Raw genomic sequence first — 18,795 nt, 5'->3', positions numbered from 1 at the left:
CTTTGAAGTCTGTCCTCCCTCTTCTTTCTCTTCCTTGTTGGGGTGCTTTATTCTTTCATTCCTTTGTTGTCTTTATCTCTGTTTCTTATTTTTTCCTCTCCTTTGTGTCTCTAATTTTTTCCAATTCTTTTTTCTCTCCTCTGTTCCTTTGACATTCCTCTCCTCACTATTTACTTTCCTTTGTGTTGTCTTTTTTATTCTTTTCTTCTTCTCCTGTTTTTGATGAATGTCTTCAAATTTTTACTTTTCTCTTTATTTTTTGTTTCTTTCTGGTCGTCTTTATTCTTACTCTGTTACCTTTGACTATCTGTCTTTAACTCTTTTCTTCCTTGTGGTCTTTGTCGCTGGTTTTCTTTCTTGGTCTTTTTATTTCTTTCCGTGTGTTTTATTATTTGTTTCTTTTCGTGTCTTTATTATTCTTTGTGGCTATCTTTATTTGTGTTTTACTCTATCTTTGTGATCTTTATTATCTGTTTATTTGTTTTTGTTTTCTTTTCTTGTCTTTATTTGTTTCTTTCTTTCTTTCTTCCCTCCCTCCATCACCACTCGTTAATTCCAGTTCCTCTCTTGAAGTTGTTTTTATCTCTCCTCAACCACAACATTTGTTTTTCTTGGACGAGCTTCGTCTTAGTTTTTGCAGCCTTTCAAAATTATAGAGCCTGCTGCTGTGCCCATGAAGCATTTAGCCTTTCAAAATCAAGACGCCTGATCGCTGTTCCCGGTGAAGGTTTAAGACTGACACGGTGAAGCAGTTTACACTTTCTTATTTTGACGGTTGACTGTTGATAGATCAGTTTTGTTGGTTATTGATGATTTACACTAAGAGCCGACACAAACATTATCAATAAATAACTTTTAATTTACAAAAACAGGAACAGGAATTAGACGGAAGTAGAATGGCTTATTTGCACGTCGTTCAGTTCTTCTGGCATCGTACCCAATTCGGATCAGACCTACGGATTCCTCGCGCTTCGACGGACCCGTTGCCGCGGAATAACAGTTGTCAGACACACCGGGAGGTCGAGTGCACAGACGGATTCTGGGGAGCCAATAGAGAGCTCCGTTTCTCGATTCGATCGCTGAGGCCTGAGCGATTGATTAACTGAATCGTTGTTCAGATTTACAGTTTCATTGTGTATGTATCTGACCCTGTTACCATAAGACCCCCCACCTCCCAGGTTGAGTGGTTGACCGTGGTTAACCTGCAGGAAGCTTCGGCGTCCTGCAGCAGGTAAACGCCACAGTCGCTGCTGTTTGTCTGCTGTGAGGCTCGAACACGGCAGCTCGGGCACCGACTCGCCGTAAAGAGCCGCGGGTCCGGCGCCGCACCTCCACTCCACCTGCGGTGTGCACAGGGCCGGGGCGGGTGCCTTAGTGACGGACCGGGTGTTACAGTGTTATAGGTGGAGGAGGAGAGGGAGAGGACAGAGAGGAGGAGGCAAAGTGTGGTGTGGTGTTGTGTGTTGTGGGTGTGTGTCTCACTCTCTGATGAGCCATGCAGACGATGTCGTGGTACGACAGCATTTCAGCGAAGAATCCCTGGACCAGGACACCACGGCCTAGACAGGAAACAACAGCTCTGTCAAAATAAAAGCCCCACCGTTCACCTTCAAAATTTAAAGCCTGACAGCTTCACCTTCAAAAAAAAACATGACAGCGCACGGCATTTTGTAAAGAAACCTGACAAGGGATCCCCGTCAAAATAAAAGCCCTGAAGCTCTCCGGCAAAATAAACACACTGACAGCTCCCCTTCACCATAAAAATGCAGGTACAAGCTCCGCTTGGTACGGCCTGGCGCTGCGGGCAGCGAGCTGTGCACACGGACGTTCTATGCGGCTAAAGGAGGTTTTTCCTGCTGCTCGCTCCGATGACCTGAAACACGGACACACCTGAGTTCCGCAGAAGACTTCCATACAGGGCGCCATCCTGCGGACTTCGCTAGAGCGCGCGGGCCGCGGGAGACGTGCGGGGCGGTCTAAGACGCATCTACCCTCTTCTCTTTCGCCGCTCCTCTCCTTTTCATCTTTCCTGTCCCTACCTTCCTCCTATCTCTCATCCTAACATCCTATCTTTCCACTCCACCTTCCTTCTCTTTCCTCACATCCTCTCATTCTCTTCAATCCTCCCTCCTCCTACTCACCTCTATCCTCCTCCTTTGCCAGCATTCCCTCCACCCAATAAAAGACTGAGCTACCTCTAAAGGGAACAGTCGCTTGAGTTTTTACGAGTTCCAATTAGAGTAACGACGGAGCAATCGTTTCATCTGTACACACACACTTTTAATAATCAGGACTGGCTTCCCAACTTCCCCACCCCCACACCACACACACACCACACTCGGCTCCAGATCCCCCCCCCACTCCCTCCCCCTCCTCCTCCTCCTCCTCACCTGTATTTGGGCTCTCGTATCTCTGAAGCTTTTCTTTTTTTTAGAGTTCTTCCTTTCCAGACCAGGACCAGTGGAAAACACACTGTACCCCCTTTCCCCCCATATATCTCCCCACCCCCCCCAACACCACATCAACAACAACAAAACACCCGCCACTGCCCCCCCCCCCCCCCCCCCCCCCAATGCCCAAACCCACTACCCCCGTCCCCCCCCCCCCCCCCCCCCCCCCCCCCCCCCCTACCCCCCCCCCAACCCCCCCCCCCCCCCCCCCCCCCCCCCCCCCCCTAACCCCCCCGCCCCCCCCCCCCCCAGGTGCGGTTTGCGATATCGTTAGCGTGTTGGTTTTCGAGGATGGGCAGAGAGGAGGTTTGGTTAGGTTGCGTGGTTATAGTGGCTTGTTTTTGCTGCTTGCGGTGCACTCGTTGTATTTGGCTGGCGTCGTGTATTTGCGTCTTTTGCGTTGTGCTTTCGTGCGGTGCTTTAGTTTCTGCTCGTTGCTTTGAGTTGGTTGCGTATTGGTCGGTTTTGTTCTTAGGTGAAGGGTTCGCAGTGGAGGTGCGTGTTTTTGCTTTTTGCGTTTGTTTTTTTTATCCTAGAGGTGTTATCAGGAGTGCGTTTTTTCAATGTTTCACATTGATGCTTTTTTCGGTCTTTACTCTTGATTGACAAGGGAGAGGGCACCACAAACAGGAAAAAAGAAGGAGGAAGTAGAAGGAACATAGGTCTTTAAAAGAAATAAGTAAAAATTAGAAAAAAAGAGGGAGGTCAGAAACAATATATAAATAGCCACAGTCTTTTTCTTTTGGTGGAAGGATGTGTCAAACGTGGCGGAGTCCAATGCAGTCCGAGTCCTAGTCTCTTAAAGGATGAAGTCGAAAGAGAGGAAAATCTAAAGATTAACAAGAAGAAAGAGTAAAAAGTTATAAGTCCAAGAAACAGTCCCCAAACCTAGTCTAGTCAATAAACAACCATCTTAAAAAAATAGTTCCAAGAAAAACGAGAAGAATAAACTATAAAAGATTGAAGAATGGAGTGAAGATTTGAAAAGGAAGAGAGGATGATGGAAGTGTAAGACAACGTCCAAAGTCTTCACCCTCTGATTGCCTCACTCATTGTGTGGCGAGCGGGGGTTGTCGCCTTAGGAGCGTTTTCGTTTCGATCGCTTTTCGCTAGTCTAGGAGACACCAAGAGTCAGAGCGGAGGGAGGGGTGGAGGGAGGGATTGGGGGGGGGTTGTCGCTTTTCGCCTTAGGAGGGAGGGAATGGGATTTCGCCGCTAGCCTGCTGGGGGTGGTATCTTTTTCGCCTAGGAGAGGTTTTGCGGGGGGGGGTTTTTTTGGGGGTCGCTAGAGAGGAGGTGGGAGAGGACCGGAGGGGACAGCTAGCTCAGGGAAGAGGAGGGCTCTCTTTTTTTCTCGCTCGCTTGGGGAGGACTCGCCCTCCGTTGCGCTCCCTTCTAGGGGATTAGGAGGGAGGGAGGGGGGGAGGGTACTACTCTCGGCTAGGAGGAGGGGAGACCAACAACAATGTCCAGTCAGAGAGGGTACAGGAGAGGGTACTGACCCGGGTGGTGGTCTCAAGTGCAGAGCGGGGGTCGATCTCAGGGTTCCAGAGGTCACCGGCCGGCTATACGTTTTCTGTATGTCTAGACGGGCTGTCACGCACTATACTGTTCCTTTAGTTTTTTGATTTTCTTGTTTGTTTCACCACCTGAAGTGGAGTTGAGTATACACAGTGGCAGGGACACAGAACAGAAGGGGGAAGTAAGCACCTGGCGAACCTGAGGTTTTTGGTTATTTTTTTGTATGTTGTTCCTGGTTTTCTTTGTTTCGGGTTTGTGGTTTGTTCAAGGTTATCCATCGGTGTTGCCGGTTTACCGTCACTTAAATGGTCACGAGGGTCATGTGACTACGGTACGGAGTGGGGTCGGGTGGGGGTGGGGGGGGGCGGGGGGGCGTGCTTCCCGTAGGCTGTGTGCCGTCTGCGTGGTTCTCCCTTCTCCGGCTCGGCACCCTGCTCGCCGTCTGCTCAGCTGTTTGAAGAAGAAGCAGCTTGCTGAAGTCGTGACAGCGCTTCAGACACAGACCCAGGACCGCTCCCTCAGGTGAGGAACCATGCAGGAGAGGAGTGAGGGAGCAGCAGGAGAAGTGCAGGCAACCGAGCAGGAGGAGGAGGAGAGGAGAGGACAGTAGCAGCAGCAGAGCCACAGGGGGGAAGGAGGAAGGAGGAGGGCCGCAAAGGGGAGAAGTGGAAGGGGAGGGGCAGGAGGGCAGGAGGCGAGGAGGAGGGAGAAGGATGAGGAGGAGGAGGAGTGAGGAGGAGGGAGGATCCGAGAAGAGGACAGGAGAGTAGGAAAGGAAGCAGGAGGGATAGAAGAGGAGGAGGAAGGAGGAGGAAGGAGGAGGAGGAGAAAATAGAAGAAAGGAGAGAATCGGAGGGAGGAGAAGGAAAGGATGGCAGGAGGAGGAGGAAGGAGGAGAAAGAGGAGGAGAGGGGAAACGGGAGGAGGAGAGGAGGAGGAGTGAGAGAATGAGGAAGTGAGAATAGGAGAGGAAGGATGAGGAAAGGAAGGAGAGGAGAAGAGGGGTGATAGGGAGAAGAGAGAGAGAAAACAAGGAAAGGAGGAGGAGAGGAGAAGAGGGAGGGAGAGGAGGAGTAGGAAAAAGTGGCACGTGGATGAGAAGATGAAGAGGGGAGGAGAGGAGAAAAAGGAAGGGAAAAGGAGATGAGGAGAATGTGGCAGAGAGAGAGAGGAGAGAGAGGAGTCACAGAGAGGCAGGAGAGAGGTAGGAGGGAGAAGAGGACGGAGAGGAGGGATAGGAGGAGGAGGACCGAGTGAGGTACTGGGGAGGATGGAAGAAGGAGGAGGAGGAGAGGAGGAGGAGGAGAAGGAGAGAGGAGGAGGAGGAGGAGGAGGAGAGGAGGAGGAGAGGTTAGGGTGTGTTTGTCTGTGTGTCTGCATACTTGCGAATGCGTAGTATGCGAGTCTGAGTATGCGAGAAGTTCCCGGATGGCAGCTACACGAGATTCGCCAGAATGTTGAGTATACATGAGGAGCTTGCTACTCACACTCAAATTACCCAAGATGCAACGTAACGTGACGTCACGGATCGTCTTTTCTTTACCGCGAACAAGAAAAAAAAAAAACTAAACAGGAAAACAGAAATGTTCCTGCTGAAGCCTGTTATTATGTGACTATATTAAGTTTTCATATTTTTTCATGCGAGAAAGTTACTGTTTAGATCCCCAGTGTGCGGTTAGTTTATCCAAACGACGGCTGTTTAGAAGTTTGCCCCGATGTTTTTCGGAGAAGTGAAGGGGGTAAATGTTGGTCTCATTGATGAAATCTAACAATTGTGGCAGTAGCAGAAGTTTGTTTGAATAAAAACCCATGGTTGGACAGAAGAGCAGCGCTGCCTTGGGGTCTGTAGCCTACGTTATGCACAGATAACACCACATTTACACCAATAAATAAATGTTTTACAATTAACCGGGCCGATCTCAGAGCTGACAAAACTCTCCGGTAAAGCATCTTGAGCGGTCAAATGCCGCTAACGGGACGAGATCGGTCAAAACGGAGGGTTCAAGCAAAGACGCTTTATTTTGGTTCAAGCTAGCTACATCGAGGGTAGGTTAGCTTCCTATTTCAAAGTAAAAGCACAAATTCTATCGTCATGGTTTTCTCTATGTAAAGGGCAGCGGGTGTTTTATTTTGTGAAAGTAACCTGAAGTGTGTTGGTCACAACAGCTAGCTTGAGTAGCGCTGAATTCGTCTGAAGAAAATTGTAAACAGCTGGTATTTAGACAAATTAACGACACACTGCTGATCTAAACGGCTACTTTCTCACCTAAACATGTTTGAAATGTTGATAAAGTGATATATTTACAGAGTTTAGAGCTAAAATGAAATCAGCTTCTGACTGCTGATTCAGCGCAGTGCATTATGGGTTATTATGTAGTAGCCTATGCTGCAGTGTAAACGCTCTGCATACTGTCTGATCGATGAGTATGCAGTATGGAGTATGGACAGTATGCAGTATGGAAGTATATAGTATGCGGTTTCGAAAACAGCCTCCGCGTGTGTGTGAGTGAGTGTGTGTGTGACTGACTTGAGGTAGAAGTCGATGATGACGTCGTTGAGGAACTCTCCGGCGTCCAGACAGGACAGATCTTCCTGGGTCACAGAGATCCTTCCTCTGGAGGGAGGAGCCGGGAACTGGATCAACCTGAGACGGGGACAGGGATCAGGACCAGGGTGGGGTTGCACCAGGTTGGCGTATCTCTCTACTAAATTGAGGATTTAGTCATTACTAAACCGCTACTAAACCCTTAGTAATTACTAGCTAGTTTGCAACTAGTTGTTTACTAATTTCGGTTGCACCAGACCAGTTTATGCAATCCCGTATCTGGTAAATGCGTAAGTGGTTACTAGCAGGTCACTAGTCGCATGAAGTGATGACAACAACTTGGCTACCCAATCAGCGTGCGGAGCAGAATGTACACAGGAACAGCTGGGCGCTTTTATTTTGAAGTGCGTCCCGCATTGACACATGCCACCACATCCGGGAAGCCGGTGTAGGTACCAAATGTGTCCGGGCTGCCAGATGTGTCCGGGGCTGCGACTGGCGATGACGTGGCACATCATGATTGGTCGTGGTGGCGTAATGCATTACTTAGATGCTACCGCGGATGTTGGTGAAGTTAGTCACTTTGCCCCAGACTAAATCATCTGTCACAAGCCACATCTCTTCTCAACAGTTTGACACCAAAATGGCAATTTTCAGACAGACAATTCAGGAGAAAATGAACTTTGTTCCAGACCTGTCTCTGGCTCAACAACACACTCTGGGCAGATTTGGCACAGATCTCCTAGGCAACGCTAAACAAACGTTCGTGAACGCCCGCGCTAATTACAGTATTTTAATCATTTTCGTCTCTGTTAGCTGTGTAAATGTTTAATGTTATCATAAGAAAATATAAATAGCTCACATTCGTCTACCTACAACTTTTATAAATCCTCATGACCAATCACGATGCGCCACGTCATCGCCAGTCGCGGCCCTGGACAAATCTGGCAGCGCGGACACATTTGGTACCTACACCGGCAATGTTGTGGTATTTCTATTTCACAGTACCGTTGTACTTGACCTGTGTCCCCAACCACATTCTGCATCGACCCCGTAGCGAAGTATCGTAACGTAGCAACGTAGGTAGAGCCACGTTCGGACCCGTGCTTAATTGCCGCAGCTAATGTTAGCATGTCCCTGATCCACATTATGTGGTCGCGTATTTAAACGATACCGACAGTAAATATCTCTGGAGGATGTGGCGAAGTTAAGCGCGGCAAAAGCTGCAGAAGAGACGGATGAATAAAAGAAAAATGGCATAAAAGGGCTCTCACACCATCCCAACAAATAATCAGTACACTGGACTTTTGCTCTCTGTCGATTGGACCACTTTGTGACTTTGTGACATGCCAGGCTACAAGACGAGACTGTTGTTCACTCATGACGGACAAATATGGACACGTGCAGACACACACGTAATCTGTATGTACTGTCTAGAGCTAGACTGCAGCTCTGTATACTACCTACTGCTGGAACATGTTATGTCAAAATGTCATAAGTAAAAGAAAATGTTATGTCAAAATGTAAAAAAAAGCTCTACGTGATTCCTAGTAAAACTGGTGCAACCCATTTTAATTTATCTTGATTTAGTAAACACTTACACATTTACTAAGGTTAGTAAACACTTAGTGAGAGGTGGTGCAACCGGCTCCTGGACCTGGACCAGGACTAAAGGGATAGTCCAGCTTTTTTGAAGTGGGGTTGTATGAGGTACAAATTCTGACCAGGAGTTAGTCTGAGCCATGTCATGTCAGGTGTAATTGTAAAGCTCTCTCTCTCCTGAACAATGATGTCATTTCCTTTGTATCATAGCAACAAATCCTAAAAGTAGGATTGACAATAACAATCTCTGTAATTCTACAGTCCAAGTCTTTAAAGGCCGTTTTCTCAGAAAGAGTTTTTCAGACTCAGACTCTGAGCTAGAAATCGCCACTTCAGCAGCACTTCCAGACACCAAACCTTCCACTTTGATCCCTTTCTATATTCTGAAGGTTTGTACAGAGGGGATTGTTGATATATCATCCACAGCCTCATTTATACAACATTTTATTACTAAAAACATGGAGACAGTAGATGTTTTAGGGCTGGTGACAGTATTTTCTCACTTACAGAGTGATAAAAAGTAGGGCCCGACCGATTTATCGGCGAGCCGATTAAATCGGCCGATTATAGCCCGTTTGAGACTAATCGGTAATCGGCCAAAACTCGCCGATTGTCGCCGATATTTTCAGGAATAAAATGCAGGGAATAAAACTTGGTTTTACTTTGAAAAGATTCCCCTGCACCGGCGCCGACCTCATGACAAACTCCATCCACTACCACCTCAGTCACAGCACACAGCAGAGTGACTGATCTGTCTCAAAACCAGTGTTGCCACTGGCTTTCTGTTTCCCTTTTTTTTTTTTTTTTTTTTTTTTTTACCGCGGTCGGGTTGTGAATTAATTAATTAATGCTCGTCTCCGGCCGTGTTGGGTCCGAGATTCAACAAGCCGGTCGGGGTCGGGTTTTACCGTTATATACCGGCACGGCAGTATGCTCATTTATCACCAATAAACACAGTAGATGAGGGTGAGTGACTGAGCTGAGGCTGTGTGACGGGTGGGGGGGTCCGCGGTGTGGAGCGGTGCGGGACTCTGACTGCAGCGGGGACTATCATGTCTCTGCTCCGTGACACTGCTGTGAGACTGACCGCCGGTGAGCGCTGTGACACGGTGCAGGGCACGGCAGCAACCGCTGATCGCTTTTGATTGAAAAGAGAGAGAGAGAGAGAGAGACCCGCCGTGCCGTGTAAAAAAAACAACAACAAAAAAGTATCACGTGTCATGACTTCCTGTATTTGGCCCTTCAAAATAAAAGCCCATATTGATTTTGACTTCATTTTGACAAGACAGGGCTTCAAATGTTTTTTTTTTTTTCATGCAACCAATCGACCAATGAAATTTTAGTCGGCTAATGATTTTTTGGTCGACCAGGTAGCCCTAATTTATATATTATATAATATATATAGATATATTATTATAGTAATACAATTTTAAAACTCAAAAAAAATAAAAAATCGGCCGATTAATCGGTTATCGGGTTTTTTCCCCCCTAATAATCGTAATCGGCATCGGCCCCAAAAAATCCATATCGGTCGGGCCCTAATAAAAAGAGATATCCACAATCCTCCTCTGTAAAAACTAAAGACTCTAATATGTCGACAAGATAAAACAAAGTAGCTTTATCCATTGTTCAGATTTCTGTTCTGGAAATATATGCAAATTAGCACATACTTAATTAGATATTGTCTCATGAGGTTTGGAACAGAAAATAAAACCTCTTTCATGTCACTGCTCTGACCTGGTGGGAAGCTGCTGCAGACCGGAGGAGCTCAGACTGCACCTCCTCCTCCTCTGACTCCTCCTCACCGGGCTGGACTCCTCTGACTGGCCCAGCAGGGAGAGGAGGTGCTGGTCCAGAGGAGGAGGACAGGTTTTAAGGAGCAGCAGCCCGTCATTCCACTTCAGAGGGGAGGTCAGGCCACTGCAGGAGGAGGAGGAGGAGCAGCGTCCCCTCTTGTACTCCTCCATGTCCAAGATGGAGGCCAACAGAGCAGCCTGGAGCTCCTCCAGCTGCTCCTTCAACACCAGGAGGAGGAAGGAGCAGGGAGGACCTGGAGAGGAGGAGAGTGGAGGAGAAAGGAGAGGAGGAGGAGGAGGAGGAGGAGGAGGAGGAGGAGGAGGTGGAGGTGGAGGAGGAGGAGGAGGAGGAGAAAGGAGAGGAGAAGAGAAGGAGGAGGAGAAGAGAGGAGGAGAAAGGAGAGGAGAAGAGAAGGAGGAGGAAAAGAGGAGGAGAAGAGAGGAGGAGAAAGGAGAGGAAGAAGAGGAGGAGAAAGGAGAGGGGAAGAGGAGGAGGAGGAAAAGAGGAGGAGAAGAGAGGAAGAGGAGGAGGGAAAGAGGAGGAGAAGAAAGGAGAAAGGAGAGGAAGAGGAGGAGGAGAAGAGAGGAGGAGAAGAGGGGGGGAGAGGAGAGGGGGTAAACAAGTGGATGAGGAGAGGAGGAAGAGGAGAAGGAGAAGAGAGAAGGAGAAGAGGAGGAGGAGGAGGAGAGAGAAGGAAGAGGGGAGAAGAGAGGAGGAGGAAGATGAGGAGGAGGGAGAGAGGGGAAGAGTTGGAGGAGAACAGGAAGAGAAAGAGGAGAAGGAGAGGAGGAAGAGGAGAAAAGGAGGAGAAGAGGAGCAGGAGAGAAGAAGAGGAGGAAAAGAGGAGAAAAGGAGGAGAAAGAGGAGGAGAAATATTCCAGATTGAGAAACAACAGAGCGACTTCCCTTTAGTTTCCGACTGCAGCTTCAATGAGTTACTGAACTCATCTGACCTATTAACAGCTGATTATTATTATTATGGGATGTTGATGAAACTGAGCGGTGGGCGTGGTCTGACCTGGGGGGGCGGGGCTCTGCAGCGCCGCCACTTCTCTCTGCAGCAGTCTGGCCTGAGCGTCCGTCACCCAGAGGAACAGCAGCGAGGGGGCGGGGCCTGTCCATCCGTCCAGCAGAGCTCCGCCCCTCGCCACCTCACCGCCGTCCCACACGCCGTAACCTCTGACCTGGGACGCCACCACCGTGACCTCCACTGGCTCCTCCTCCTCCTCCTCCCCAGACACTGAGAGGAGACGCAACAGAGAGGAGTCATGTGACCTGATGGAGAGGAGGAGGAGGAGGAGAAGAGGAGGAGGAGGAAGAGGAGGAGAGGAGGAGGAGGAAGAGAGGAGGGGGAGGAGGGAGAGGAGGAGAGGAGGAGGAGGAGGGGAGGAGGAGAGTGGGAGAAGAGGAGGAGAAGGAGAGGAGAGAGGAGGAAGAGGAGGAGAGAGGAGGAAGAGAAGAGGAGAAGGAGGAGCAGGAGAGGAGGAGGAAGAGGAGAGGAGGAAAGAGGGGGAGGAGGAGGAAGAGGAGGAGAGAGAAGAGGAAGGAGAAGGAGAGGAGAGGAGAGAGGAGGAAGAGGAGGAGAGGGGAGGAGGAGGAAGAGGAGGAGGAGGAAGAGGAGGGAGAGAAGAGAAGAGAAGAGGAGAGGAGGAGGAGAGAGTAGGAGGAAGAGGAGAAAGTAGGAGGAAGAGGAGAGGAGAGGAGGAGAGAGAGAAGGAGGAGGAAAGAGAAAGTAGGAGGAAGAGGAGGAGAAGAGGAGGAGAGAGGAGGAGAAAGGAGGAGGAGGAGCAGGAGGAGGTGTAGAGGAGGAATAGAGGTGTAGAGGAGGAATAGAGGAGTAGAGGAGGAGAAGGAGGAGGTGTAGAGGAGGAATAGAGGAGTAGAGGAGGAGAAGGAGGAGGTGTAGAGGAGGAATAGAGGTGTAGAGGAGGAATAGAGGAGTAGAGGAGGAGAAGGGGGAGGTGTAGAGGAGGAATAGAGGTAAAGAGGAGGAATAGAGGAGGTGTAGAGGAGCAGGAGGAGTAGAGGAGGAGGTGGGTACCTGTCAGAGGGAGGATGATTCCGTCCTCAGTGACCTACAACAGTCAGAGAGTTACAGTTAACACACATTGTGTTTGTGTTGTTTTTATGGTGCAGATGTTGACCAGCAGCTGAAGCTCCGCCCCCTGTGACACGCTGACCCACTAACCTCCTCCTGCCTCCTGCCCCCCCCCCCACCTCCTCCTCCTCCTCCTCCTCCTGCACCTCCTGCTGAGTCTCCTCCATCGCTCGTTAACGACTCGTTAAGAACTTTATAACCATTTACAGCGGCTCTGGTGACGTTGCCATGACGACAGCTTGGCGTCTCTCAGGCCAAAACCGACCAAGGTGTTTTCCAGTGACACACACACTCACACACAATGAAACAAACAAAAGCTGAAAAACACATGTGAGTTATTAAAGCAACACAATACAAGTGTGTGTGTCTGTGTGTGTGTGTGTGTGTGTGTGTGTGTGTGTGTGTGTGTGTGTGTGTGTGTGTGTGTGTGTGTGTCTGGATCAGGACGTGGAAAAACAGGAAGAGTTTAGAAACACTGTGAAGTCCCACAGCAGCTGCCTGACAGTGAATGCACCACGGTTACACACACACAGACACAGACACACACACACACACACACAGAAACACACCTTCATGGCCGCGGCGGCGAGGGCGTGCGTCAGGCCGGCGTGCAGCGAGGAGAAGTGGAGCTGCAGGAACGAGGGCGGCGCCGTGTGGACGCTGGGCTCTGATTGGTCGGTTGGAACGGCGCTCTGTGATGCGTCTCCTCCTCCCTGCTCCTCCTGCTCCTCCTCCTCTTCTTCCTCTTCCTCGCTCGACAACACAACTGGAGGTAGAAACAGATCACAGATCAATATCTATTTGATCATCATCTGACTGATTGATTGATTGATTGATTGGAGAGGAGGAAGAGGAGGAGGAGGAGAAGAAAAGGAGGAAAAGAGGAGGAGGAGGAAGAAGAGAGGAGAAGAGGAGGAAAAGAGGAGAAGAGGAAGATGAGGAGGAGGGAGAGAGGGGAAGAGGAGGAGAACAGGAGAACAGGAGAAGAGGAGGAGAGAAGAAAAGGAGGAAGAAGAGAGGAGTAAGAGGAGAAGAGGAAGATGAGGAGGAGGGAGAGAGGGGAAGAGGAGGAGCGGAGGAAGAGGAGAACAGGAAGAAGAGAAAAGGAGGAGAGGAGGACAGAAGAAAAGGAGGAAAAGAGGAGAAAGATGAGGAGGAGGGAGAGAGGGGAAGAGGAGGAGGAGAGGAGGAAGAGGAGAACAGGAAGAGGAGAAAAGGAGGAGAGGAGGACAGAAGAAAAGGAGGAAAAGAGGAGGAAGATGAGGAGGAGGGAGAGAGGAGAAGAGGAGGAGGAGAGGAGGAAGAGGAGAACAGGAAGAGGAGGAGGAGAAGAGGAAGATGAGCAGGAGGAGGGAGAGAGGGGAAGAGGAGGAGGAGAGGAGGAAGAGGAAGATGAGGAGGAAGAGGAAGATGAGGAGGAAAAGAGGAGGAGGAGGAGAGGAGGAAGAGGAGAAGAGGAAGATGAGGAGGAAGAGGAGGAGGAAGAGGAAGATGAGGAGGAAGAGGAGGAGGAGGAGAAAAGGAGGAAAAGAGGAGGAGGAGGAGAAGGAGGAAGAGGAGAAGAGGAAGATGAGGAGGAGGAGGGAGAGAGGGGAAGATCGATCGATCGATCGGTGATCGACTCACTGGGCTCCGTCGTCCTCGTCTGTCGAGGCGTCTGATTGGTCCTCCTCTCCTTGAACTCCCTCCACCTGCGTCTCTGCGCCTCCCTGGCCTCCTCCATGGCGGCGGCGATGGCGACGGCGCTGCTCCTCCACGCCGTCCGGTCCAGACTCCGCCTCCGGCCCGGCGACGCCTCGGGATCAATACCCCGTTAATCTACTGATCTATTGATCTATTGATCGATCAGTGTTTGCAGACAGACGGACTATGGCAAGCGGATTTAACATTTAAAAGCTAAGTTTGACTCTCCGGAATTAACATTGTAGAACAACGTCTTTCTGATTTGTTGTAACCACATTTTGAATAGTTGGAGTTTTCATTCCAGATCTCTGTAATTCAGTTTTGCCTCTTGTCAAAAATAACATTTCACATCCACAGCTACTTTCTTCCTGGGACAAATGACGTCACTGTAACCATTCATGTGTATGGGGTTTGTCATTACAGATATCTACAATTCAGTTGCAGATATCCACTATGTGAATTACAGATATCTGTAACTGAATTACGACTAGTACTAATTCCAGTTTGAGATATCTACAACGTCATTTCACCTAGTCAAAACTTAATTTAAGATATCTGAAAAGGGACATGTAGATATCTTTAATTGAGGGGAATTAAAGATTTCTGGAACTGGAATTATGACTAGTCAGAATGAAGTTGTAGATATCTCAAACTGGAATTAGTACTAGTCGTAATTCAGTTACAGATATCTGTAATTCACATAGTGGATATGTGTAACTGAATTATAGATATCTGTGATGACAAACCCCATACACATGAATGGTTACAGTGACGTCATTTGTCCTAAGAAGAATGTAGTTGTGGATCTGAAATATTCTTTTTGACAAGAGGCAAAACTGAATGACAGATATCTGCAACACATATCCAGTCTGGCTTTTAAATGATAAAATGGCTTGCCATAGACAGACAGACAGACAGACAGACAGACGGAGCGTTACCTTCTCCTCGCCGGCGTCCTGTTCAGGCTCCGCCCCCTTCCTCTGACTCCCAGCATGCTCCTCACCGCGCAGCCTCGCCAGGGAGTCCACGGTCGCCACGGAGATGATTTTAGACGACGGCGATGACAACAACGACAAACCTGGAGGTGAAAATAAAACAAATCAATACATTATCAATAAAGTTTAAACTGCTGCTGCATTGATTATCATTCTGATCGACTAATAATCAATAACGCTCCCGTCGGACCTGATTGGTCCGTGCTCTTCTGCTGTGGCGGCGGCGGCGGGCGCAGAACGCTGAGCTCAGGCTGCAGCAGCCGGTCTGACGCTCTCTTAGGACGCCACCTGGTGGACGGACAGAGGGACAGCGTCAGTCTCTCTCTATTCTATTATTATTATTCTTTCAATTATTTTACATGATTTAACTCTCTGTAAATTAAATATGTATTAAATATTAAACATTTCTTCTGTCTATGAGTTTCATCTTTTCATCTTTTTGATACCCTACGTTGTTTCTGTATTTTAATCGTGTTGTTTTTATATGTCAGCGTCTTTGAGCACTAGTAAAAGCACGTTATAAAGAAAATGTATTATGAAAATGTATATTATTATTATTATTACTACACAACAACCGTTTATTTAGAACCAATGATTATTGACTCTGAGTTGTTAATTATCACCTTCACTGTTAGAAAGTCTCTGTTTGATTTTAATTTCGGCTCTTGACTCTCAGTCAATTCAATTCAAATCAATTCGATTCAGCTTTATTGGCATGACTGTCACAAAGACTATGTTGCCTACGCACAAAGACACAATGAAACAAAACAATAAACATCAGAGTTATAAAGAACTACAAAGTATACAGTATATAGAATAAAAAACTTAAGAGAAAATAAATAAATAAATCTTTCTCTCTGTGTCTGTGTTTCCGTAGTTCATCGATCTCCAGGTTCCAGTTGTTCAGCTGGTTTAATCTGGATCTAAATGATCCGGATGTTTAAATCCCTTGTTTTTCTATCCAGGATCAATAATCAATAATCCATCTTTACTTTGATCCCAGATCCCCAGTTGTTCAAAGCTCAGTTGGATTGGATCAGTCTGATCCAGATAGACCGAGTGTTAAATTTGGGGAAAATAATTCAAAGTTAACTCAGAGTCAGAGCAGTAAAGGTCAGTTTAGAGCACCAGGAACTTGTTGTTGGTGCAAACATAAAGGTACCAAAAATAGAATAGAATAAGAATTTAGAGAATTAAGAATTTAAATAAAATAAAATAAAATAAAATAGAATTAATTCAAATATTCTGGTGCAAAAGATACGCACACTATAAATACACATATACTATATAAAAGAATAGAATAAAGAATAAAGATATATACAAAAAACTTGATTGACTTTATCCGGCGCACTGCGTTTCTCTGGAGGAACTCACTCACCCGTTGGCTGTCGACCACGGCTCCGCCCTCTGCCCCGCCGCCTGTGATTGGCTCGTGGAGCGCCCCAGCCCCGGAGCTCTGTGATTGGCTGTCGTGGCGGCGGCGGCTGTGTTGAGTCCCAGCAGCGTCTTCACCTCGTCCCTGAACGAAAGTTTACATGATGGCGCTCTGAACAACAATAACGACACGGTGTCACGTTCAGGGCAGCTGGGAAACCTCAGCGTTGTTTCTGTTTCTCTGTGTGTGTGTGTGTGTGTGTGTGTGTGTGTGTCACAAACCTCTGTCTGTCCGTGGCGGAGCCGTGAGAGTTCCCAGCATGCATCCTGCTGCCCCCCCCTCTGCTGGACTCGGCCCCATAACCCTGTTCACACAGAACCACACACATGAACGACTCAGTGAGTTCACATGGACTTGAGTTTCCCAACAGGAAGAGAGAGCGACAACAACATCTCACCTCTGACCAAGAGCTGCAACTAACCATTATCTTCATTACCAATTATTTAAACGATTAATCGATCAGTTCTTTGGTCAATAAATTGTTAATAAATGTTAAAAACATCAACCAGTGTTTCTCAAACCACCAGACGACGTCCTCAAATGTCTTGTTTTGTCCACAAACCAAAGAGAGACTCAGTTTATTGTCATAAAGGAACAAAGAAACCAGAAATATTCACATTGAAGAAGCTGGAATCAGAGAATCTGGCCTTTTTTTTTTTTTTTTTTAACTACTCGAACTGATTATTAAGCCTAACTGATTATTAGATTATCAGAATAGTTGATGATTAATGTAATACTTTTACTACTGTTGGTTTACTACTCCTCTTCTCTTACTACTGTTGATTACTGTTGGATTAATCGATGAATTGTTGCAGCTCTGATCTGAAGTTTACATGCACAAACTCAAAAACCGGATCCTCAAGTCCATGTAAACACACTGACTGACAGACCCACAGATCAGTCATTCCACCTTAACACCACCTCAGACACTGACAGGTGAATCATAATAATATTGTACCACCTTAAACTGTGTCGGCGTGCTGTGGAGGCGAGACAGCGGTGACCGCAGGTGGACGTGGGCAGAGTCGCCGTCTGATGACTGTTTCCTCTTCGGGATTTTGAACGGAGACGCCATCCTGTCCCCACACACACACACACAATCAAACACATATACTGTCATGAATTTTGGTCCGTTCTTCTTCCTTAACATCTCTTCTTTCAGAATAGTGGAAAGAAAAGGTAGAAATATTTCATTTTACTTCATTTTGTCTATAAATTTATCCTAAATTCAAAGTTCTCGCTCTCTCCTGAACAATGATGTCATTTCCTTTGTATCAACAACAAATCCTAAAAGTACAATTGACAATAACAATCTCTGTAATTTTACAGTCCAAATCTTTAAAGGCCGTTTTCTAAGAAAGAGTTTTTCAGACTCAGAGCTAGAAATCTCCACTTCAGCAGCACTTCCAGAAGTGGAAATGTATGCTAATTGGTGCATATTTCATTAGATATTGCCTCGTTTTTTATACATTTAAACATTAAATTTGACAAAACGTGTAATACAGAAAACAACTGTCTTAATGTGAGAGATAAACCTGTTCAGTTTCATGGTGAAATCTGATAGTTTAATGTTTTTTTAAAATCTTATTCACCTGCAGTGTCTCAGCTTAGCGAGCTGAGCTAAGCTAAGCTAGCTGCTGTTGGACTTCTTCTTCTTCTTCCGGTTAAACGGTCCTAAACTCTTCGGCGGGATCATGTGGCGGGAAGCAACGCGCTGTTCGCTCGATGACAAATGAAGAAAAAAATGTAAAAATGAACTTTAAAACCACATTTGTCTCGTTTCTGTGGCTGCAGCTGCTGCTGTGGACGAGACGAAAACACTCCAGAGATGCCAGACGACAACATCCGCAGCGTCACAGAGCGTGGTTACGTCATCGAACAACGTGCGTTTTGTTTAACTTTATAAACACCCCCCACCGTTTACAAAAGACAAAAAGCGGCAAAATGGCGGATCAGTTAAATTTTATTGACAAGCTAACTTGAGTGTCTTTGATTAAAAACAAAAGAAAACGGTGAGAATTTTAACAAATACAAGTCACCAATAAGTTTAATAATCAAAACTTCATCTTTACAGGAAAACATGTTTACAAGAATCTGTAAGAAGAGTAACTGATTTAATTAAGCCCCACTGTGTAACTTTTTAATGTTGTCTATGGACAAAAATCGATTAGTTCATTCAAAAGTATGTGTTGCATTAATTAGTAATTAACCCTATCTACAATGTGAAGTGCTCTGGTTTTGAATTTTACATTCACAGAGCTGGTAAATTCAATGCTGGCTGCCATGTTGTGCCGCCATCTTTTACGTTCAGTGGCAGCGCGACCGTAGATAACCACAGAAACACTGACTCACAGCAGACACGGGAGTTGTCGGCTCTGGGAAAAACAATAGAGGTGGTGTCTGTTTGAAAATCATCACCGCAGTGTGGTGAGGGAAAGGATGGGTCATTAGACTGCATTCAGGTGGAATCAGGTAGACCGTGATGGCAGATAACAAACAAACCGGATGTTGTTTTAGCTGACGAGAGAGGGCTGGTAAAACGTGGGTGAGGTAACAATACGACAACGCCATAACAACACATGCCATTTTCCAACGGATCATTCGTTGAATATTCGGGGCAGAGCTGTCGTCCCTCTGCCGCCTGCCCGAAACCATGTTAAGCAGCATAA

At 47.1% G+C, this 18,795-nt stretch overlaps 1 protein-coding gene across 1 annotated transcript; it reads right to left on the bottom strand.

Annotated features, from left to right (window-relative positions):
- Positions 1 to 1,171: 1,171 nt before the first annotated feature.
- LOC146960609 (uncharacterized) lies at positions 1,172 to 17,960 on the bottom strand (the record flags this gene model as incomplete). The annotated part of the gene is made up of 15 exons (XM_085772234.1): positions 17,719 to 17,960; positions 17,088 to 17,202; positions 16,348 to 16,430; positions 16,070 to 16,237; positions 14,843 to 14,979; positions 14,635 to 14,774; positions 13,640 to 13,808; positions 12,583 to 12,779; positions 11,957 to 11,990; positions 10,934 to 11,155; positions 9,856 to 10,168; positions 6,499 to 6,615; positions 1,774 to 1,873; positions 1,483 to 1,539; positions 1,172 to 1,370 (listed from the first exon to the last, which is right to left on the bottom strand). Coding segments are annotated over exons 2-15 (2,050 nt in total), but the record flags the coding sequence as incomplete, so codon positions are not given.
- Positions 17,961 to 18,795: the final 835 nt, after the last annotated feature.

The sequence above is a fragment of the Trachurus japonicus genome, unplaced genomic scaffold (assembly GCF_045865225.1).
Source record: "Trachurus japonicus isolate A0001 unplaced genomic scaffold, Traja_1.0 AP030182.1".
NCBI classification, from domain to species: Eukaryota; Metazoa; Chordata; class Actinopteri; order Carangiformes; family Carangidae; genus Trachurus; species Trachurus japonicus.
Note: the sequence above shows the minus strand (reverse complement) of the source record. Positions and strands in the feature narration are given on the sequence as shown.